At 42.4% G+C, this 24,076-nt stretch overlaps 1 protein-coding gene across 1 annotated transcript in view; it reads left to right on the top strand.

The window, feature by feature from the left end:
* Ankfn1 (ankyrin repeat and fibronectin type III domain containing 1) overlaps window positions 1-7,821 on the top strand; it is a 135,542-nt gene extending 127,721 nt beyond the window's left edge. Inside the window, exon 17 of the mRNA XM_057775958.1 lies at window positions 6,048-7,821. Within this exon, the coding sequence (XP_057631941.1) occupies window positions 6,048-6,847 (800 nt within the window). The 3' untranslated portion in view covers window positions 6,848-7,821. The remainder of the gene's footprint in view (window positions 1-6,047) is intronic.
* Window positions 7,822-24,076: the final 16,255 nt, after the last annotated feature.

The following is a 24,076-nucleotide window of genomic DNA, read 5'->3' as shown; positions in this document are numbered from 1 at the left end:
CTGTAATTCTTTACTGTTCAGTAGCGCTTCTTAAAATGCTAAGAGCTTCTTAAAAACTTAAGCTGCAGCATTACTAGGGTATATATGGCACTTCCTGCTTACCCTGCCCAGTTCAGCATGGCTGAGCTGTTCCCTTCAGTGCCTCTGAGCTGCACACACTACCCCAGTTCCAAATATGCAGCAGGTCTATGTTGAGCCATTAAGCAGTTTGTAACACGCTGCTTACAAACCCCACTTAGATGGTTGGCCTCCTAAAAGAGCCAGAGGTCACACTGGAAGCAAGGTCCAAGAAGCCAGCATTTCAAAACAGTGTGGCTTTTTTTCTGCTACTGCTGAGTCAGGAAAACTTTTCTTAAGGGAGCTGCAGCACACTGCCAGCAAACAGCAAGAAGCTGTGTTATACTCTGTATTTTTGGGTCTAGAATTCCTTTTCAAGCTCTCGGGTTTTTAAGTGGATTTTAGTTGATCACGTTGGCACCAATTTGTTGTTAAAGAGGCCACTTGTTGGTTTCTGGCCACACAGCAGCTCAGACCCAAAATAACCACACAGATACTATCCTAATTAAATCACTGTTTGGCTCATTAGCTCTAGCTTCTTATTGGCTAACTCTTATGTCTTAATTTAACCCATTTCTATTAATCTGTATATCACCATGTGGGGATGGCTTACCAGCTAATGTTCTGGCATCTGTGTCTGACAGGGCTATATGGCTTCTCTCTGACTCTGCCTCCTTTCTCCCAGAATTCAGTTTAGTTTTCCCTGCCTGTCTAAGTTCTGCCCTATCAACAGGCCAAGACAGTTTCTTTATTCACCAATGGTATTCACAGCATACAGAGGGAATCCCACATCAGTTTCAGATCTTTAGTTAATTTCTCTTCCTAAGCTTTAAGGTACCTATCCTAGGTGTCATCAGAAAGGAGAATAATTATAGGTTCCTGTCACCTCCAGTTCCTGATTTTCCCCATTAAAAATCAGAGAAACTACTGTCTAAACTGTTTTTTTTAACAGCATGGCTGGTGATACAACTCAGCAGTAGAGTACTTGCTTAATATGTACAAGGCCCTGCGTTCAATAACCAGCACCAAAAAAAGGAAAGAAAAGAAAAAAGAAAAAAAGATGGACCTCACTCAGTCTAAGCCTTTATTCTTTTCTCTCCTTTTAATGCACATGCACACACACACACACACCTCCTTATACTTACCCATTTTCTTTCCTAATCATTTGTCTCTAAAAACAGCATATTTTTCTACCTCTAAAAGCACTACACCAACAGTGATTCTCACAACCCTGACCCACCCTCCTCTTTATAATCATCAATCTCACCAATCATATCTTCAACCATGCCCTCTCCAGTGGTGCTTTCTTCCACATACCCACAAATACCATCCTTCAACCTCCCTACCTCACCAGGTTCCCATTTAGTCTCCTGGATACTCTGGTCATCTTGCAAACTCAACTTGTCCCAAATCAAATTCACCATCCTCTTCATTGCCCAACATAAGATGGAACTCACTCAATCTAGCAACATTGAGGCAGCATGAATGTCTTCTCCTAGCTGTCTGGGACACTATTCCCTGGGTCTCCCCTAATCACCAAGATCTTATACAGATTCACAGATACATACAGAGATGCTGGCTCTGGCCATCCAGTCAAAAGTATCTCCCTCCCAAGTCACCCTTCAGCTAAAATCCAATATCACTTTGTTCTTTGTTTTCTCCAGATTTCATGTTTTCTGACTTATTTGTTGTCTGAGTCACACACTGTTAGATGCTTTAAAACAGTCCTAAACTGTCTGCCAGAAACTCACACTCAATAAACATGTTATCACGAACATCTTTCCTGCACTTCTTCCTCCATACAACCACGGCTGCCCAGCTCCACGGCCTGAGCAAGAAAATTACCAAGGAACCATCAGCCTCAACCTAGCTTCCTCACTGTCCTCTGAGCTCCCCCTGACTCTGTTGTTTTGTGCTTTACCTGATACATAACTACCCTGCATCACACTTCTGTCTTGTCCATTCTTCAAAACCCTTCAATAACTATCCTTTGGCTATAAAACTTGGAGCAAGCTTCTTATCTAAGCAGTCCATCTTCTCTGCCACCTGCCTCTTAAATTAGATTCTCTTACAAATTTGTTTTGTAATAATTAGACACACAGGATAGCAGAAAGTTCCTGTATCTCCTCCCTCAAACCCCATATTAACAATTTACACAACACTTGTACATTATCAAAAGAAGAAAACAGACATAACCCATTCAGCAAGTCTAGATTTCACCAGTTACATAAATGTTCACTAAGAATGTGTATGTATCTACATGTGACATGACTTCACATGTGCAGCTTGGCACAATTCTATCACAAATTTGCTGCTGGGTAACTACCACCATGATCATGATACTCAACTCTAACCTTACCACAAAATTCTCTGTTGTCCTTTCAAATAGCCTTATGCCTCCCATCCCTCCCCTTGGCAACCCACAATCTGTTCTTCATCTCTATGTTCTAGCATACTTATTACGCATATGGAATTCTTTCTTTTTATTAATGAGAAGTATTCCATATTATGGGTGTACCACAATTTAGCCATTTATTCATTCATTCATTGAAGGACATACTACCAGTTTATAGTGTTTACTATTAATAAATCTACTGTGAATATTTGTGTACAAACAAGCCTTAACTTTAAAAAAAAAACCTTTTTGAAATCCTGTAAGTTTGCGGTTGTTGGCCCATCCGTTGTAGCCTCGGATCTCCCAATTCCATTCCTGCTGCCAATACTCTCGAATGAATTTATCTGTACTATTTTCATTTTTCCCTTTTATAATCCTGTTGTCATTCCAGGTATGTTTATTTTAAAAACCTGCCTTGAGTTGCTTTTAGAAAGTGGATAAAGAAATAATATAGAAAAAGAGTAGACAGTGAGAGGAGAAAAAAAAAGTAAATAGAAGATGGCTTATTAACTTTGCCCCAATAAGATGTCAACTCTTTTCCCTTCAAACCCACGTGTTATTTACTACACTTCTCTAATAAAACTATTTCTGCCACAGTCCTCTGAATGCATCCTTGCCTCCTGCTTCCGCTAAACAGTGAACTCCCAGGAAACAGATGTTCTGACTTCTTAGAAATTGTAGATCCTCTGTGTACCAAACACAAATGTTCCACAACCTCCCATAGAGTTATGTTTCAGTAAGTTCATCAGATGTTAAAAAAAAATAACTCAAATCAGCCTTTAATACACCTTACTTACTAGTAAATGTATTAAGTCGCCTACAGTCAGGATGGGACTCACAATATAAGCCACACCCACTTAATAACATGAGATGAAATAAATGAAAGAGTAAGGGAGGGGTAAATTCTAGCTGAAGAGTCTCTAATACCAAAAAATAATACTGACTTCCTAACAAAATAAACTTTATCCTTGTACTTTTCAATATTCTTGTAATAATCATGTCTGACTTTCTCCAGAAACAGACTAACTTTAACACGGTAACTGTGTGGCTTTATTTTATTGATGCCTGTTGTATCCTGTACTCAGAAAGGCATTCCTGAATATGGGCCCCCTGCAGAACTCAACAAGTGAACTATTTTCCTTTCCTTAGGTTTCCGTGACTGTCGGTCTCCCTCCCACAGCATCCCCAACCACGGCATTGAACAACTTGTAAAATGCCTGCATGTACACCCAGGGATATCCAAAAAACGACTTATGAGGACAAATGATATGCACAGTTTTTAACATACTCTGCCAAATTAAATCCCAAAGAGCCAAACCAATTTAGATTTCTCATCATTACATGAGAGTTCTTGAGTTTTCACAGATCAATAACACACAAGATTGTCGCTCTGACGTTTTTGAAAGTCAGTAAGTTCAATACTCCTTTCCTAATTACGATCTGAATTGAAGATAACATAGTAATGTGCTAATTTCACCTTTTGTACCAGATATTCATCCCAAGGGTTCTTACCATCTGCCCATTTTCATTGTCTTCTGGTTTACAGTTATAAAGCATTTGTGTCAAATTTATCAACCACTTCTCTAGAATTCTAGAGTGTGTCTTATTTAAAAATACCTTCCCACATAAAATTGCAAATATATTATTTCCTAATATTCTGGGATTTTATTATTATAGTTAACCATGTGGAATTTACTTCTATATATGGAATGTGGTAGAGCTCATTATTATACTAAATGGACAGCCAAGTGTTACAACACTATATATAGAATGATCTCTTTGAAATGTTATCTTTACCACTTTATCATAAAATTATAGCTGCCTTCAGACTTTTATATTCTACAGATCTATCCATTCATTTCTATACTGATACTATGAAGTATAAATGATCAAAGCTCTAGAGTAGATTTTATATGATAAGCCATCCTTCCCTAATATATATATATATATATATATATATATATATAGTGGTTTTTTAGAGACAGGGTTTCTCTGTAGCTTTGGAGCCTGTCCTAGAACTAGCTCTTGTAGACCAGGCTGGTCTCGAACTCACAGAGATCCACCTGCCTCTGCCTCCCAAGTGCTGGGATTAAAGGCGTGTGCTGCCACCACCACCTGGCTCCCTATTCTATCTTTTTAAAAGTTGATTCTTCTCATAAATCTCTTCTAGACAAAATTTTATAACAATTTATTGAATTCTATTTTAAAATACTATGAAAACTTTTTTTTAGAATTGCTTTAAATTTCCAGTGGTTTTTAAGAAATAGATTATTCAATATATATAAGTGCTGTCACAATTGGCTATCCTTTAGTAAAATAAATAAGAGTCCTATTTATTCCACATATAGAAATGAATTCCATATGGTTAACTATAATGAACAAGTCCCAGAATATTAAAAAACAATGTATTTGTGATTTTGTGTGGGAAGGCCTTTTTAAACAAGGCATACATCTAGCATTTTAAAGAAGTGGTTGATAAATTTTACATAAACGCTTTGTAAAATCTTTTCAAAATTCACATGTACTTTATTCACCAAGTAACTACTATGGGCTTAGTAGTAATGGGAAATTCAAAGTATCATTGAGTGAAAAGATAAAACAACTACATATAAAATGACAAATACAAAACCAATTTTAGCTCACTCAAGACCACTACATAGACCTTGAGACTGATTTCTGCCCCCCTCTTTCTTGATCCTTCTTTTGGCTTATTTTTATTATTGCTGTTGTTTTATTACTATTATTTAGTAAATGTCAATGTACTGAATGTTTATATTTATAATCATTAGGTTTTAGTCTCCCCAAGTAAGTTCCAATATCATCAATTACTTATAGATAAGAAACTGGAGCTCAAAGAAGTCATTTTTCCAAGACCACAGAAAGAGATATGGCATCTAGGATTTGAAACCAGATTTCTCATCTTCTGCTGCCAGTGTCTCTTCCCTTCCCACTTTTAGACTGCTGCTATTTTGTCAAATGGAAAGTTTATCTCTGAACTAAGAGAATAAATAACATGCAGCTTTGTTTCTTGCCCTTCCTCTCTACAGGCAGATGCCAGAAAAATAAACGTAAAATGTGTGTGTGGTGACTTGAGGGAATGTCCCCACCACCACTGTCCAGACTCGACCTTTTTATCCTGGTGATTCTCAACCTTCCTAATAGTGTGACCTTTCATACAGTTCCTCATGTTGTAGTGACTGCCCCCTGCACACGCACATGCACACGCACATGCGCACGCACGCGCACACACACCATAAAATGGTTTTTGTTGCTATTTCATAACTGTAATTTTGCTGCTGTTGTGAATCATAATGTAAATATCTGTAGTTTTTAACGGTGTTAGGTGACCCTGCGAAAGGGTGGAGAGCCACTGCTTCACCCTTAAACTAAGACCAGAGCCTACTATATAATCTGCAGGGTCCTGTGATCCACGGGAATGTGCAGCTCTTGGTCCAAGTCTTAAGAATTACAAAACGTGACAGAACAAAGTTGGATGCCCTTCTAAGGAAGGGTGGCACCCTCTTAAGGGTGGCCCAAGAGTCAGACCCTCGCTAAGAGTCTGTCTCCATTCTAACATCTGTCCCTGGCTTTGCAGAGTCCCAGCCCTGCTCCGATGAAGAAGGTTGCTCAGAAGTCTTCCTCCCCACTGACAGTGACTACGACTCCAGTGATGCCTTGAGCCCACGAGACCTGGACCTGGTTTACTTGTCATCGCATGACATCGCCCAGCAAGCCCTCAGTGGCCTCAGTGGCAGCGCCCCGGATGTCCTACAGGTACACGACATGAAGGCTTCCATAGGGCCTGGCCAGGACCCTCAGGGCCCAGTGCAGGGCCCAGACACCGATCACTCGTGTGCAGAGTTTCTCCACAGCCTGACCCTCACGGGCTTAGCACCCAAGAACCATGCCAAGATGGTGCCAGGCACTCGGCCGCCACTGGGCTTCCTGGGAAAGCGCAAGCCAGGCAAGCACCAGCACTATGGTGGCTTCAGCCGTCACCACCGCTGGCTGCGCATGCACAGCGAGACGCAGTCGCTGTCGCTCTCAGAAGGGGTTTACACGCAGCACCAGTCTCGGGCCTGTGGCCAGGCTCAAGATCCTGGGGAAGCAGAGGGTCCTGGACCTGTGGTGAATGGGCCCCGGGGCCTGCCTCTGACCCACGCAGCCAGCCTCCCCGAGGAGCGCAGGAGCTGCCTCCAGAACCACCCGAGGCGTTCAGTGCACAGAGTCTATGTGGAGTCCTACCCAGACACACTCGTGGGCCAGGACACAAAACTGTGGACGGGTTTGAGGCCTACCCCCGCAGGCCGTACCAGCCTGCAGAGCTCCACTAGTTCAGAGATGAGTCCGGACCCCACGTCCCCAGTTTCAGAAATACTAAGTAGTATGCTTTAGGGTAGCCCATGTCGGCTATCTTTCGCCCCTCTCACCCCCACTATTCCTTGCATTTCCATCACCATATCCTGCCCCATTGTGTTCCCCCATCTAATTTCAAAAAATTTAAAAGAAGTTCAAAGGTGACATGTACAAGGGTCTTTCTTTTTTTCCAAAGTGGGGCACAGGATAGAGGAGTGGGGAGGCGAGAATTGCCACTGCCGCTTCCTCCTCACCCTAGAAAATGTATATCTGAGACCCCCGATGCTCTTTCAGTGGCACCTGCGGCTAAGAAGCTTAGGCCAGCCCAAGGAGAACACTTAATTCTGCACCTGTCTCTGTAATCGCAACCCTGGGCTTAGAGTTCTTTTGTGAGTTTGTGGCTGACAAAGAAGTTCAGTCAGTGAAAATGAGAATGGCATAGTACTTCCCACCACTCCAAACTTTCGGGAGAATTTGGTGAAAAGAAGCCCATGTCGTGTCTAGAGAGCAAGGGGTTGAGTAGACTTGTACAGGGTTTTTCCTCAGCTAAACAAGGACATTCCAGGGTTCTTGGGGCTGCCCAAGCCCAATTTATCCCTGAGTACTCACCTAGTTAAGTGAACCTTGGACGGGCCTTTTCCTCACTTGGTGTTATGTGGAGAACCCCAGAAACCAAAGTGGAGGACGCTTTTTTTTCTAGCCCTGTCTTGCGAGACAAAATTAGGCAGGTAGAAGGCCTTCCAGCACACTTAGATTCCATTCTGTCTTGACAATGAACAGTAGATTATTCCAGAGTGCAAGGAGATGGCTGAGTTAAGAGAAAGTCTGGATTACAGCAACGAAAAGGGGAAAAGAAAAAAGAACTAAAATCCTTTCTTTACAATAAACCAAATGGGTCCATGGCGGCTGTACCGTTTAGAATGGTGGTAGATATGTACCATGTTTTAAACTAACCAAATAGTTACTGAATAAGAATGTGTCCCCCAGATATGGTCAGGTAGTGATGGGGTTCCTCTAAGCACCAGAGGTACATCCTTCACCTCCTCATCACTGGTCAAGACTGTTCAGAGCTGGGGTGGCTACCCTCTATTTTCATCATGCTCCTCAGAACATGAGGTCCTCCCCCACCCCCAGGTCATCTGGCCCATGGCCACATAGGAAACCTTGCTTTAGTAGCCTTGGCCAGTTGTTTGTGCCAAGCATGTACACACTACAGCTGGAAAGGCTTCTGTAGTCATACTGTCTCCTACCTGAAATTCTCATAGGTGAGAAACTCAAACAGAAACCACACTACTTACTCAAGAAAGGCACAGTTCTCTTAGAGCCAAGACCCGTTCAGTTCACTGATATTCTAAACAGTCCTTTTCTGCATAACAGGCCTTTGGTTAACTACTGTTCTTTGTTATCCTGTTCCTGTCCTCAGCCCTAACTCCTCCTGAAAGTTCATACAAACCCCATGTTCACCATGTTGTTCCGATTCCCTCTGCATAAAAAAAAAAAAAAAAAAAAAAAAAAAAAAAATTGATTTAAATGTAACTAATTACCCATCTAAAAGGCAGAGCTTTGGCCAGGGCCTGTGGCCATTAGAAAACTATAGCCATGATCTCAGTCTTTTTTTTTTAACAGATTTTATGCTCAGTGACCCCTCAAAGAATCTTGATTAAAATGTCTGGCAAGTATAGTGGTGCCTGCCTTTAATTCCAACATTTGAGAGGCAGAAGCAGACGGATCTCGGTGAGTTCAAGGCCAGCCTAGGACAGTCAGGACTGTTACACAGAGAAACCTTGTCTCAGAAAACCAAAATAAGTAAATAAGAAAGTAAGTAAATAGGAAAATAAATAAAATGCCTAGACTTTCTCTGGCCATATCTCAGTGGTTTATGTATATGGAAGGAATGAGGGTGTGTATCTTAAGTCCTTGGCCTGACGAGGAAGCCAATTAAGGATAGAGGGGTTAAATGACTTCCTGGAGGTTGCAAGAACTGACTTCATGTCATAATTAAAATTTAAAAGTACTTCTTTTATAAAGATACTCCTAGAAACTGGTATAAATTTTGTCAACTAGTGATTGTCTAGTCTGCTTTCTTTATTTCATAAAAGCGTCTACTTCTTATTCCAAATCTGAAAATGTGTTCAACCCAACAAGTTTCCAATATCACAAAGCTCTTTATTGCTGGAGAACACAAATCTTATCAATAGATATATAAATCAACTAATTAAAAACCAAGTTTAGGAGGGATGTCCATTTTAATTTAAATTTTAGCCCCTTGCTAATAATAGGAATGACAGCGTGTCTACATTGGATTTTTGCTCCTAATTAGAAGACAAACTGGACACCCTCGATGCATTTGTAAGATGAATTGCTAGAACTGCCAAGGATAGAGACGTCAAGGGACGCTGATCCTGACTACCTAAGGGGTAGTTTGCCACTGAATTCAATGGAGGATCTTCAACAAGAAGTCAGATCAGAGGCTCACCCACTCCGCTAACCTTCCGCTCAGCAGGTTCTGGCTTACTAAACCCAACTGCATTAAATCAAAACCCACTAGTTTATATGACATTACTTGGTTGTATTTTCATTTTCCATGAGAAAAAGAAGCATGTCCTTGGGATGCGTAATGTGCAGTAGACTTCAATGGACGTGCTTAACTGCAAATGTATTTTGCTAACAACATTCCCACATTAAATAGTTAGTTGATAACCTCAATAATCACCTACTTATTCAAATAACCAGGTTCATCCCGACCCCACTTCGAAAACCTTGTGGATCCAGTTGAAGTTAATGCATTGTGGGAAAAATGACTTTGCTCTCCAATTCAGTTTTGTATTCATTCATTTTGATGACGCATACATCAGGAACTTAGACTATCTGATATTTTGTTTTATTTGATTGTGTCGGTTTTATTTTGGATATGATAAATGTACCCTTTATTCTCTTTGAATACAATTTAAGAGGCTCTTGAGGAAACTTCCCTACCCCAGGTCTCTTCCAGTTTTACTAACCTGCTTTACTCAGACCTGAATACCCATCTCCTATCCTTTGTGACAATCCTTAAAAAATCAAAACATGTGGCCCTCCCATGCCTTCTTATGTTCAAAGCTGGACAGAGAACCAAAGAATCAGCAGCAAAACAAATTCCCAGGCCACAGAGAGCTCACAATCTAAGAATCTAGCCGCACACGAACCATACATCATGTCATGAATCTATTGAAGAGGGAGCAACCTATCACAGACAGACAGACTGCGTGTGCCTGGCTAGAGGTCTGTAGCTGTACTCCTGCTGTCTGTTCATTAGAGAATACACCCTAAAAAATGAAAATGTAAATGCAACCACTCACAAAGCAAGGCTATCACGTCCTCTAGCTGGTAAGGTTACCTGGGGCACAGTAATTAAAACCATCAACTCCACGAAAGGGTACTTAAAGATGAGCTCCATTGGGCTTTCAGAGCATTCACTAACACTCAAAGCAATAATTATACTGAAGAAAATGGTTCCATTTGGTTCAAAACCTGAAGCCAGCTACAAATAATATCCTGCCAGCCCCCTTTCCCTGAAGGATCCCAAAGCACTTTATGAACAGCAGTGACTGAAGCCTTGTTGTATTCCCCTAAAGAGACCTTGTCTGGGAGCCACCTGGCAAACACCTACCCCATCCTTGCCAGGAGATCATGCCAGACAAGTGGGAAAGGAGACTGGCCTCTCATTCATTGTTATCCTGACATCCAAGCGTGTACCCTGAAGAAGGTTGAGCTCCCCCTCCCCCCAGAAGACAACTTTAGGACAAGAAAATGTAACAGAAAACCCAGCTCATTGGCACCTTCTTGCTCCCCACTTTCTCTCAACCCACGATGTCCTTGTTATCTCCGAGAACTGTCACTCGAGGCTGCCAAGGGGTCGGCAGTGCACTTCAGAACCACGATTATGATACGAGCGCTCGGAAGTCACTAATTTCAGAGTGCGTCCCCAGTAGTGAGAGGATGCTGTTCCCTACAGTTTCTTAGTTTGGTGGGTAAGAGCTACCCGCAACAGTGAACATCTTTGTATATCTGATCATTAAACTATAAAATACCGATTAGAGTTATGGGTTAATGAGAGCACTCTTAGCAAACGTATCATTTCATAAAGTCTACATAGTTTTCCAGATGGTTCAATGAAGCAAATCGAAGCTTCCTCGTATGCCTTTAAGGAAACATTTAAAGAAACTGTTTGGGAAGCAATGATATCTCTTCATAAGTAATTTGACAGATATGGGGTAAAACTTTCTTTGCCGGTCACTTCTCATAAGTTGTCCAAACACATGGCTCATGACTGTTATACTAAACTCCCATGCAGCCTTACAAACAACAAGGGTAGTGTATAAAGCGATGTTGTATAGCTTGGGAAACTCATTCTAAGATCTTCATTCAGAGTTTTTCTGAGGTGTTGGACTTTGCCATTAGCAAAAAGTATTTTTAGAGAAAAATCCATTGACTGTTTATGAAGCACTGATTTTTGCCACATTTCAGGTCTCTGGTTTTTCCACCACATCTGCACACAGTAGTTATATTTGTGTTTCAACTGTATCTTCTGCTCTTCTTGGTGATGAATTTGTCAAATTGTCCTTCATCAGGATAAGTGGATTTACCTAACAATTGGGTAAGCAGATTTAAAAGAAAAAAAAAAGTTCTATTTTGATAAAGGAAGAAGGCTTGTTGCTGTTGCTCTTGTTGCTGTTGTTTCAAATATTGCCCTGAAGTCTTTCTTTCCCAATTGTAAACACTTTTAAATTTCAACAAAAGCCAATATTTAACTTAGCGGCAAGTGTTATGAAGCTGTTAGTTATTGTTCTTTGCCTCTCTTCCTTCAATCCATAGGAAAGTCTGATGAAGTCCTCATAGTCGGCATTAACTAACAACTAACTTACAAAGCCAAGTCTGGCAACTTATTGTCATCTGAGTTTCTGTGTTGCTTCTTGCCTTGTTGCAAATCAGATGTATGGGGATAGTCCATGCATATGATGATAAGCATTGTATGATGTTTGTGATGGAAAAAGAATTAAAGTGTGTGCTTGTGTGTGTGTATGCGTATGTTATTACAACGTGTGAGCTATTTCATAGAAATAGTAATTGACATTCTACTAGGCAGGGTTTGGTTGCTTTTTGCCTGCTATGTACATACTAATCTGACTGATGATTGGTTGTTATTTGTTCAGGACGTTATCTCCTGTTCCTCTGTATGGAGCGAAGTAAATGTTAAAATTTAGGTTTCAGTACATTATCTGCACAACTTACCGTGCTTTATACCTCTGTAAATATACAAATGAATCCTGTGTGATGTGTTCAGTGTGACCTCCAATCTTGAAACAATAACATTTTGTAGTATGTACATTTGTAAACCTTTCAAATGGATATTGTTAATGGCCAGTACACTCAGTCAAACTCAGCACTGGCGAAATGCACGCCTCTCCAGAAAGAGGTCAGGAATTAACAAGAATTAAGATAATATTTTAATGGCAAGTATTTTTGATAATTTCCTACCTGCTTCTCTGTATTTTCAAGAAAAAAAATGTCAACATAAGAAATCTTCGCTATCCAAGGGAATGACTTTGTTTCATAAGCATTAAATATACTTTATGACTTACCACTATATTGTTGGAGATCTATGTCAAGCATAAAGAACGCAAATGTAGTTTTGACTCTTCACATGATTTTTTTTCATGTTTTAAGGGCAGTTTGTGAACACTTTGTCTTCAATGTGGAGAAATGTCCACTCAATGATGAACTAATAGAATTCTCAGTAATTGGCTTACCTAATGCTTTTTCCATGTCTCATTGAAGACCAAAAATTTCAAAAAAATAAAAATTCCTTCAACCTGATGTGTGAAAATCTCTCACTAAAAATTTGAAGTTATTATTTGGGACATTGTGCTGACAAATGTCAGCAAAGTCTACCCAATTGGCTCTAGATTAATTGGTGGCATCAGGACATTTCTCTTGCCTAATTTGTTATTGCCAAGTATTGAAAATACAGCATCAGATTATCCATGGTAAATACTCCCATGAGGATACAACTTAGCTATTGGAACTAATTGCTTCCTCTTCTGTATGCATGTTTAAACACCCCCAGTGCATTCTGCATGACTGCTCTATCTCTGATGCTCCATGCGTTCCTTCCGTTTCCATCCATGTAAGGCTCCTTCTCCCCACATGCCTCCTGGCAGAGTTTAGACACTTTTACCATATCTAAAAGCCTATAGAGATTACCTCAATCCCAGGAACCTGCACAAAGATTCTCCTGAAACTCCAAGAGAAGAAAAACTTACTGCTTTGGATCATATTTGTTTTAGGCTGCTTTACAGTAAGTAATCTTTTCAACACAAATGTGCATGTGTGCATGCATGCACATACACACACACACAACTTTTATTGGCATGTTTGTGGTCGGCTTCCCTAACAGCCTCAGAAGGCTGGTTTTGTTGTTCTGGCCAAATATGCTGTTTTCTCTGTGTAAATTGTCATCTTTCTAAGTAAACCACTACTTTCTTTTCTTAATTCTGTCTTTAAATAAAAGTTCGCTTTCCTTTTCAAACCAAATAGATGACACTGTTCTTTAATGTGCCCTTTCTTCTGTGACCCTCCTGAGGAGATACTGTGGGGAGGGATAGGCTAGAATAAAAGGTAAGGGAATGCCTTCCAAATTTTACTGGCTAAGTAAGAAACACATTTCCATTGACTCTTTAGACCTCTTGATAACATTGTGCCTATTTAGTATTTGCACTCTTCATAACAAAAAAAAAAACTCTTAAGAATTAGGCAAGTTAAAATGTTTGCTTTTCTCTGCTTAGGGGGGACTATCAAGACAAAGAAGAAAACAACCTAAGTTATCTTGCTCACTGTGGTAGTATGAAAAAAATTACCCCCAAAGGAGTTACACTATTGGGAGGTGCGACTTTGTTGGAGTAGGTATTGACTTGTTGGAGGAAGGGTGTCACTGTGGAAGCAGGCTTTGAGGTTTCACATATGTTCAAGATAATACCCAGAGTCTCAGTTTACTTCCCGCTGTCTGCAAGATGTAGACCTCTCAACTACCTCTCCAGCACCATGTCTGCCTGTATGCCATCATGTCCCACTATGATGATAATGGACTGGGCCTCTGAACTGGAAGCAAGCCACCACAATTAAATGTTTTCCTTTACAAGAATTGTGGTCATGGTGTCTCTTCACAGCAATAGAAACCCTAACTAGGACAGAAGTTGGAATCAGAGACTGGGGTGTTGCTGTGATAGGTCTGATCATGTTTGATGTTTTAAAGAATATGAAACACCTTTGCACTGTGGATTAGAAAAGCAATCGAATGCTTTAAGCACTGTTTAATGGGCCATACCAGTAGGAGCATGGAAGACAATGGTGCTGAGGGTGATTTGAGCTGTGGGGGGCTGGCTCAAGGGGTTTTACAGGAGAATATTAATATGTGGCCTAGCAATGATTCTTGGAATATTTTGGTAAAGAATGTGACTGCCCTTTGCCCTTGTCAGAAGAGTCTGCCTGAGGCTAACTTGAAGAGTTTGGGATTAATTCCATTTGCAGAGGAAATCTCAACACAGCCTAACATAGACTCTGTTGTGTGGTTGTTAGTGGTAACTTGAATGAAGATTTATAATGAAAAGGAGCAAGCTCAGCAGGATAAATAAGAAAATGTAAAATTCGAGATGAAAAGGAAGACCAGGAAGTGTAATGGAGCTAAATCCTGTGTCCATGGAGGTAAACAGATTAAGAAATGGGATAAAGGGAGGGGTGACCTAAGGTCAAGATCCCACCCAAGTAAATCTCCAATTTGTGAAAAGGAATTAAAGGAAAGCTTAAAGCCAGGTATGATGGTGCACACCTTTAATCCCAACACTCCAGAGGCAGAGGCTGACAGATCTTGAAGCCAGCCTGGTCTACAGAGCAAGTTCAAGGATATCCAAGCTTAGGTCATGCAGGAAACCATCAAAAACAGAAAGTTGGTGAAGGTGTCATTGAATGAGTTGACCATGTTCCAACCCTTGTAAGCAGCAGAACTTGGCAGCTTTGGCCAAGTGGTTCTGGAGATAAGGATAGAAGAACAGGGCTTTGTAATTTTTCTCTGAGACAAAGGAAAGCCACTGAGGCCAGGCAAGTGTCAGAGATGTCCCTAAATGGAGGCCGAAAAAGACCATTGGGTGAAGCTATGAAGTTAAAGCCCGGATTGCCTTGGAGACCTGGAGATATTAGAGATGCCAGAGTTTGGGAATATTTGTGAAAAAAAAATCAGTTAATAGGGAGTAGAACCATCCCAAGAGAAGGAAGTATATAAGAGTCAACAAAACAGAAAGGAGTTGGAGATCTGAAGAGCGTTTTGACATTAGACATGGATTTTGCCCAGTTGGTTTCAGTCTTGCTTCAGTCCAGTATTTCCTCGCTATGCTTTCTTCCCTATGTTTCGGAATGCTAATTGTATATCCTGCCATTACATGTTGGAAGTGTGTGACCTGCTTTTTTTAATTTTATGGGATATTACAGCTAAGAGATTACATGACTCTCAGAAGAGACTATGAACTTTAGACTTAAGTTAGTTTGAGACTGTTATAGACTATGGGGACTTTTGAAGTTGGACTGAATGCATTTTTGCATTATGATATGGCTACAAGTCTCCTGTCCCCAAAAGGAGCAAAAGTAGTGGTCGTATAGTGGAGTGGAGTGATTTGAAAGAAAGCTGCCCACAAAGGGAGTGGCCCTAATAGGAGGTGTGGTCTTGTTGGAGGAAGTGTGTCACTGTGGGAATGGGCCTTGAGGTCTCCTATGTTCAAGCTATACCCAGTGAGAGAGACCACTTCCTTTTGCCTGCGAGTCAAGATATAAGAACTCTCTTCTACTTTCCAGCATCATGTCTGCCTTCATACCACCACACTGCCATGATGATAATGAACTAATCCTCTGAAACTGTTAGCCAACACAATTAAATGTTTTTCCTTTATAAGAGTTGCTATGGTTATGGTATCTCTTCACAGCAATAGAAACCCTAAGACACCCACATTTACATGATGTCAAGGAAGTTAGAACTTTGCAATAATTTTGTTTTTTTTTTTAATTTAAGAACTACATTGTGTATGACTCTTCATGTAAGGCATCCTCACCTTATAGTGGCTTGTCTTGTTAGCCATTGTATTCAGTCATTTTTCCAGAGACGATACTGGTATTAGGCCTCGGCTAGAGGGATGGAGGTATCAAGTGGGTACTGCACTAGGTAGAGCCTCTTAGTCAAAAGTGAATGCCTGTTTGGCCAGTCATCACTCCCTCCCTAACCACACATCACAGATCTTGCCTTGAATACCTACCAAATGTGAGACAGACTGATAACCACAAGAAGTCAGAAGAGAGTGCTTTAAAACCAGGTTAACTTCTCTGTAGAGAATGGATTCGGGGCCTTGCCAAATGCAGCCAGACTTGAGCTCACAAAAATGGCCCTGATGAAGTTCAATTGTTCTTCCTCAGGGCGCCTTGAAATTATTTCTTTAGCATTACTTTAAAAACCCCACAATGCATCCTACACATATCCAGAGCAATGGGATTGGGGTGGGGCCCCTGGGCAGAAGCAGAACTGTACCCTTTGTGACAGAACACGAAGGCTCTTGCTTCTCAGAAAGTGTTCAAGCATCACCATGATTTGAGACGGCACATCACCTACTGCAGCTAACTCTCGGAGAAGGCCTGAAAGCCTTTTCCTTACTCAGCTCTTGAGAAAGACAATCTCCGACGCACTCAGAAAATACTCTGAAGTGACAGCCTGTTTGAACTAGTCGTCCACCTCTGGGAGGTCACCAAGACAAGATGAGTGCGTGAGTCTGTATGTGTGTGTGTGTGTGTGTGTGTGTGTGTGTGTGTGTGTGTGTGTGTGTGCGTGCGCGCTTCTGGAAACCAGAAGATAACCTCAGGAGTCATTTCTCTGACACCTTTTTCTTTTTAAAGTCAAGGTCTCCCATTAGCTGGGAACTTTGCCAAGTAGGCTAGGCTAGCTACCCAACAAGCTCCAGAGATCCACCTGCCTCTACCTCCAACCTCACCATCACTGGGATCACAAGTACTTGCCACCATGCCTGGCTTTTTTATCCGGTTTCTTGGAATCCACATTCAGGCCCTCGTACTGGAAAGACAAGTTATTTACCAACTGAGCCACCTTGCCAGCCCCAAGATAAGAACATTTGTCTCCATTTCATAAGTAAAAAGAGTAGGGCACAGACAGTGAACCCCACACCCTTCGGCTTTCCAATGTACCAATTATGTGCCAATGAATTGGATCCTTTGAAAAGCAAAATAAAAGGGCCATTGGCAGCTCCCTCCAGAACCGACACTCCACACGGACAGATACAGGGAACACCTATGCGCATGCATACATACACACGCACCATGATCAGAGATACGGGAACTGGGACAACACAGCACATAGACACACTCTTCTCTACAACCCCCAGGGAGCTCAGGAACCAGGCTATCTGTGACCATAGGAGACACACCACTCTTCTCTGGACCCACAGTTGAAAATGCTTATAAGATGTGCAAACTCTTTCTCAGCTCTGAAATTCCACGAATGTAAAAATCTTATGTTGAGTAACCACCAAGGAAGTGCAAAGGTTCTCAGGGCTATTTCTATTTTGATTACACTCTTTGTGCCCTTGTTCTGGGTAGGGAAGCACATGTTTTAGAAGGTGACACCGGGTCTATCATAGACGGGGGAAAAAAGAACCCGTGGGAAACCCAGGCTGGGCATCCTGAGAGCCTCCTCGATTTCCATAAAATGTCCTTTGTTGTGGAAGGACTTAAGTCAGCGTTCTGCTGCTAGCCCCAGTCTTACTCAGAAGACAATTCTATTCCACCTGTTTCAATTTCCCGGGCCTTGGCTCTCCGGTCACTGTGCAATGGTGTAGATGTGTCCTGGAATATGGCTTGGACCTTCCCTGGCATCTAACTTGGCACCAGCACTCCCCACCAGCTGTTCCCTTAGATCTTGCTTGATCATTGCTATAAGATCCCTTCCCTGGAGTGTCCCAGCAAGGGTCAAAGCATTGCCCAACTCCAGGGGGCACTATTATTAAGTGTGGAACGTGTTCCTGCTAGCCACTTCCCAGAAGCCAGTCATGAAGCAAGCAGGCCCCTTTGCCAGACAACAAGACTGGAGTAGGCATCTCCTCTGAGGTGGAAGGGAAGACTAGACACTGTCAAGGGACACAGCACAGGGTCCTCTCTGTGGGACATTTATCTTCTCACAGTCGGACTGCTTTGAGATACAATGTTGGCCATACATCTGACTCTTACGAGTTTGGACCAGCTTGAGTACCAACTTCAATCTTTCTTGAACTCTTCCGACTTGGATGAAGCCCAATGCCAGGCATTGTTCTCTCTCTGACCCCAACAGAGACTGTGAAGTCAGAACGGCATCATTTTCTGACAAACATTTAGCCCATTTCCTCGGCTCCCGGGAGGCCTGATATTGAAATGTTTCCTTCCCCGTGGTTATATTTTCCTTGGTTGAAAAAGTTTTGTTTTGGAAGTTGCTACCCTGTTGAGGTAGTGAGTCAGTATGGGAGGTCGGTACAGAGGGGAAAATGCACATCACTGGCAGAGGCCAGAAGGATGGGGGTAAGAGGAGATGGGAGATGCTGGGTGGGAGAGAAAGGACCACACCCTCTGCACCCTTCCACCCTTTCAGGAAGAACATAGCCCTTCCAAACCAGCTGAGGGTTTCTTCACCAAGGCCAGGAGCCAGGTCTAACTGCATCCTGAGAGTCTGCTCATGGAAGCGGATCGAATAGGTAGGGTGAGAAAGAAGCCAACAACCTATAGGGCACCTACTGAATGTCACTCAGTCTTCTGCTTTCTACTTTTGGGGGCAGTGGGTAGCATTATCCATGCTTTATAAATGGGAAACTGAGGCTTGCGCAGGGAAATCACCTACCTGACGTCACACAAGGAATGAGAGAGCAAGAGGAATTCAAGCTCTGTGCAGAAGTCTAGCACCCACTCTTTTGTAAGGTCTCTCTGTGGGATCCATTCGTCCCCAGAGAAACAGACTCAGCAGGGCCTGGCTTTGGAAGGATGTGAAGGGCTTCTGATAGAGGCACACCTATGTGAGCAGGGGCAGGGGACACATTGGCAGAGGGGAAGAGGTTTCTGGATGCAGGCACTCTTTTCCCTGTCTCACTCCCTGGCATTTTTACCATCCATTTTCTTCACAAGAAGGAAAAACATGCCAGAAAGATAGAAGCACACACAGAGAATCCCCTGCTCACACAAGCAACACACACAGACAACACACACACACATCCACACAAGCATAGAGGCACACACATCTGGAGGTAAATCTCAGGATTCAAGGGTTGGCCCCTTGCCAGCCTGGAGCCCCAAGTAGCCCACTGAGGAGCTCTGGTCTACAACACTTTGGGAGGTCAAATCCATGAAAGAGCCCTGCTAGTTTTTTTTTTTTTTTAAAAAAAAAAAAAAGAAAAGAGAGAGAGAGAGAAAGGGAGAAAGAAAGAACACCAGCACCTCTCATGATGGGAGGTCAGAAGGAATGAAACCAGGAGAGGGGCAGGGGGTGGGGGAAGAGTATGGGGGTGGGGAGCCTGGTGCTGGCAGCTGAATTCCTACCCTGGCCCAGCTCCAAAAGATTAAAATAGAGCTCTTAGAGTGTCCCCTCCACAGACCAGCCTGCCAGGGGCCAGACAATACATGGGTTTGTGCTCCAGTGCAGGCCTCTCGAGATGTGATGTTTTTACCCCGGACAGGACAGCGAAAGGCACAGAGGCACGGCTAAGCCATTCCAGCGCTCCTTTGGCCTGCAGTCCCAGTACAGGCCACAGCTCAGGGAGAGCTGCCGGCTGCTAGGGTGCATACAGATCGGCTCTTTTCTCTTCTCACCCCCGGGCAGACTCCTGGGCTCACACATCTTCATTTTATACATACACACACACATACACACCCCAAACGCCCCACCACAAGTCTTAGCAGATTCATTATACTTTAATTGGAGGGGGCGGGCTCAGCTGTTACACAGACAGCCCTAGTGAAGACAAGGCTTTCACAGGGCGTCCCCAAGAGCATCAAAATGCTCCAAAGAGTACAGACCCTTCATTTTTTCTACCCAAGGCACACAGCTTCTCCCAGAAGGAAGCCCCGCTGGCCCCTTGAGGTTACAGCTGCTTCCTTGGAATTCTTGAGGATTTCAGGCAGCTGGAGCTTGAGTCCTGCATCTCAAACCACACACTAGGGCAAAAGGATGAAGACAAGAATATGGCAGCTAAGAGCAGAGCCTCTAGAGTGGGCCCAGCACGGGTTCTAATCTTGACACTGCCATTTAACATAGTCTTTTAATAAAGTCACTTTATGTCTCAGGGAAACATGTCCCCTTATCATTAAAACAGAACCCATTCGTGGTCTTCAAGGTCCAAGGAAAAAAATGCAAGGGATAAACCACCACTGCCGTGTAAATAGCATGTTTTAACTAAGGAAAAAAAAATTCCTTCTACTAGATCCCGCATAGTGTGTGTATGTGTGTACGCACATGTGTGTGCATGGATACCTGTGTGTATGCCCATGTGTGTATAGCCCAAAGCATAGAGCTCATTGGAAGATATAGCCTTCAATGGTATACGATGCTACTTTATAAAATTTCAACATATAATAACATTATTTTAAAATCGTTAGATTATAAATGAGTGCCTAGGATGATGGGTGGAAAATGAAGGAAGTTCTTCGTGCCATTCTTCTTCTCCCTTTCTGTTCACTAGGGAAAGCAGTCACTTAAAGTTCATGTGAAAACCCTTTCTTCTGGCTCATAGACCACTCATTTTCCACAGAACCAAAGTGAAGGAATTGAGAACAGCCCCCAGGAGTTAAGAAATGGAAAGCAGTTTTCATGACATAACATATTTTGATAGTTTTAGCTACTCAGCTATGAAGATCAGGATCTATGATGACCCAAACCGCTCACTGCTTAGTCTTAAAGACGTTGATTTTGTGGTTTATGAAGCCAGGACCACAAACTAACGAATTACATGTCTTAGCAAAAGAAGAAAACAGGCCTGGAGGGTGACTCAGTAATTAAGAGCAATTATTGTTCCTGTAGCTGGCCCTCTTTTGGTGCTCGGCACCTACATGATGGTTCACCAATGGTAACTTCAGTTCTAAGGGATCTGATGCCCTCTTCTGACTGCCACAGGCACCAAACACACACATCCTTGCAGGTTAAATATTCATGCACATAAAATAAATAAATCTAAAGAAGGAGGGGAATCGTCACACCAAGGTTCTTCAGCACAAGACTGCAACAAACAGCCCCAGTCCATCAAAAAGACCGATAAATCCATGACCAAGCCAAACATTGCCCACCAAACACGTGCTCCTAACGGTACGGGGATCTGGATCCTCAAGTGGAGAAATGGAAATGTGTGTGACAGTGGTCTCAGACCTCAGCTTCCTTCCATTAGACCTGGCCTGCCCCTCTGCAGTGCCACTGGGGTTTGCCTCCCTTGGTGTTTGAAGACCTCTCCAGCATGGTAAATACCTCAGTGGCCTCTTTCTGACTTTGTTTTTGTTTTGTTTTGTTATGTTTTGCCTTGGTTGTTTTAGGAGCAGCACCTTCCTCTGAAGTGTCTTGCTTCTGTTCAATACATTTAAACCCCTTGTGAGGTCTACGCAGTTTGCAGTGATCTCTTCTCTTATAATTCTCATGCCCCATAAGGCCAGCACCACAACTGCACTGGCACCCTTACAAAGTTATCTTTACAAGATCATCACCAATAGGGAGCAAAATGGTGATTTCCGGGTCTTCCAACTTTAAATCTTATGTATTCTCTATTGTAGCACACCTTCCTACTAAAATCCATTTAGTTGATTTGCTTTACAATGACCTTTCCATATAGTTAGTCTTTACATTTATTCCAGTTGAATTAAAATACATAGACATGAGCCGGGCAGTGGTGGCACACACCTTTAATCCCAGCACTCGGGAGGCAGAGGCAGATGAATCTCTGGGAGTTCGAGGCCAGCCTGGTCTACAAGACCTAGTTCCAGAACAGGCATCAAAGCCACAGAGAAACCTTGTCTTGAAAAAACTAAAACCAAATACATATATGGGGGGGGGGGTGAGGTGGTGCTGGACAGATGGCTCAGTGGTTAAAGACACTGAATGTTCTTTCAGAGGACCAAGGTTTGATTCCACCCACATGGTGGCTTACAAACATCTGTAACTCCAGTTCCAGGGGATACAACACCTTCTTCTGGCCTCCAAGGGCACCAGGCATGCATGTGGTGCATTTACACAATTCAGACAAAATTTCATACATATAAGATAAAAAATAAATAAATCTTTTCTTTGTAAAACAAAAGAATATAAGACATGCATTTACATACCCAACAACACACATAGCCAATCTCAACATGACCCATATCAGTAAATCTACTCCAAAGCCAGTCCAAACAGCAAGCAGATACATTTTCCTGGGTTTTTCTTCAACCAAATCAGCACTTTGGGAAAGTAGCTATGATATGAACAAAACAGAACAATGGCTCAGAGGGTTGGAAAGAAGACATAGTTTGCTGCAGCAGAAACTACTGTAAAATAATACAAAAACAGGCACCTAGGCACACCAGATTCTTGCCTTGGGAAAGCTGTCACACAGAGGTAACATCCCAAGGAGCTAGGCGTGACCGCTCTGAATGTTATTACAGCTGCTGATAGTGACAAAGCTAACGCAAACCACCCAAGAATTGGGCAGTTCTGTTTCCTCCATGGCACAGTGCTAAATGATGAGCGACATCATTCCGTTTTGTTTTGGCCAACCAGAAGACACCTGCTGGACAAGCATGACCACCTGACTCGATCCCTGAACCCACAGACATCGGCGAAAACCAACTCTACCAGGTGTCCTCTGACCACATCAGGTCCATCTATACATATGTATGTGTGCATATGGAGAGATCATACATCTTACACACAATAATAACAAATAAAAACATCTTTTTGAAAAGCCATCTGTTTCTCTTGACCTGGAACAATACCTTGATGTATTGAGAAGACACAGGAAGATGAAATGTATTTTATGGATCCTGTCTACTATTGCTCAGTTGTTTTAAATCCTATTGCAGCATAGGTGTGTTGTATGTCTACACCCAGAAGTAAACTCAGAAAGAAACATGGGCTGTTACATTCATAGTTTAGACTGAGAAGGGGAAGCTGGAATTAGCGCTTTCACACAAGCCTGAATTATTTGACTTAAAGGAAACAATATTTCTGTAATTTAAAAAAACAACCATAAAGTACTCAAGATGAAAATAAACTAAAGCCCAGAATTTGGCCATGTCTAAATTGAGCAAGGACATCACAGAGTCTTCCTTTCAGATCTTTAAGTCCATCCAAAGGACCTCTCTTAATTGGCCCCAGATATCAACATTTGTACAGGCTTGACCCCTGTCTACGTTGATTTTCAGAGTGGTCACCTCTACTGAATACAAAGATTTTTTTTATTAATTTATTTATTAAAGATTTCTGTCTCTTCCCCGCCACCGCCTCCTGTATCCCTCCCCCTCCCCCAATCAACTCCCCCTCTCTCATTAGCCCTAAGAGCAGTCAGGGTTCCCTGCCCTGTGGGGAGTCCAAAGACCTCCCACCTCCTTCCAGGTCTATTAAGGTGAACATCCAAACAGCCTAGGCTCCCACAAAGCCAGTACGTGCAGTAGGATGAAAACCCAGTGCCATTGTTCTTGACTTCTCAGCAGTCCTCATTGTCCGCTATGTTCAGTGAGTCTGGTATTATCCCATGCTTTTTCAGACCCAGTCCAGCTGGCCTTGGTGAGTTCCCAATAGAACATCCCCATTGTCTCAGTATGTGGGTACACCCCTCATGGCCCTGAGTTCCTTGCTCGTGCTCTCTCTCCTTCTGCTCCTGGTTTGGACCTTGGGGTTGTAGTCTGGTGCTCCAATGTAGGACTCTGTCTCTGTCTCCTTTCATCGCCTGATGAAGGTTAATATCCAGGAGGATGTCTATATGTTTTTCTTTGGGTTCACCTTCTTATTTAGCTTCTCTAGGATCACTAATTATAGGCTCAATGTCCTTTATTTATGGCTAGAAACCAAATATGAGTGAGTACATCCCATGTTCCTCTTTTTGGGTCTGGCTTACTTCATTCAGGATAGGGTAACTGACCAAGGAAGTGAAAGATCTATTTGACAAGAACTTTAAGTCTTTGAAGAAAGAAATTGAAGAGGACACCAGA

The sequence above is a fragment of the Chionomys nivalis genome, chromosome 7, assembly GCF_950005125.1.
Source record: "Chionomys nivalis chromosome 7, mChiNiv1.1, whole genome shotgun sequence".
Taxonomy (NCBI): Eukaryota; Metazoa; Chordata; class Mammalia; order Rodentia; family Cricetidae; genus Chionomys; species Chionomys nivalis.
The sequence above is the reverse complement of the archived record's forward strand: the minus strand, read 5'-3'. Positions and strand labels throughout refer to the sequence as shown.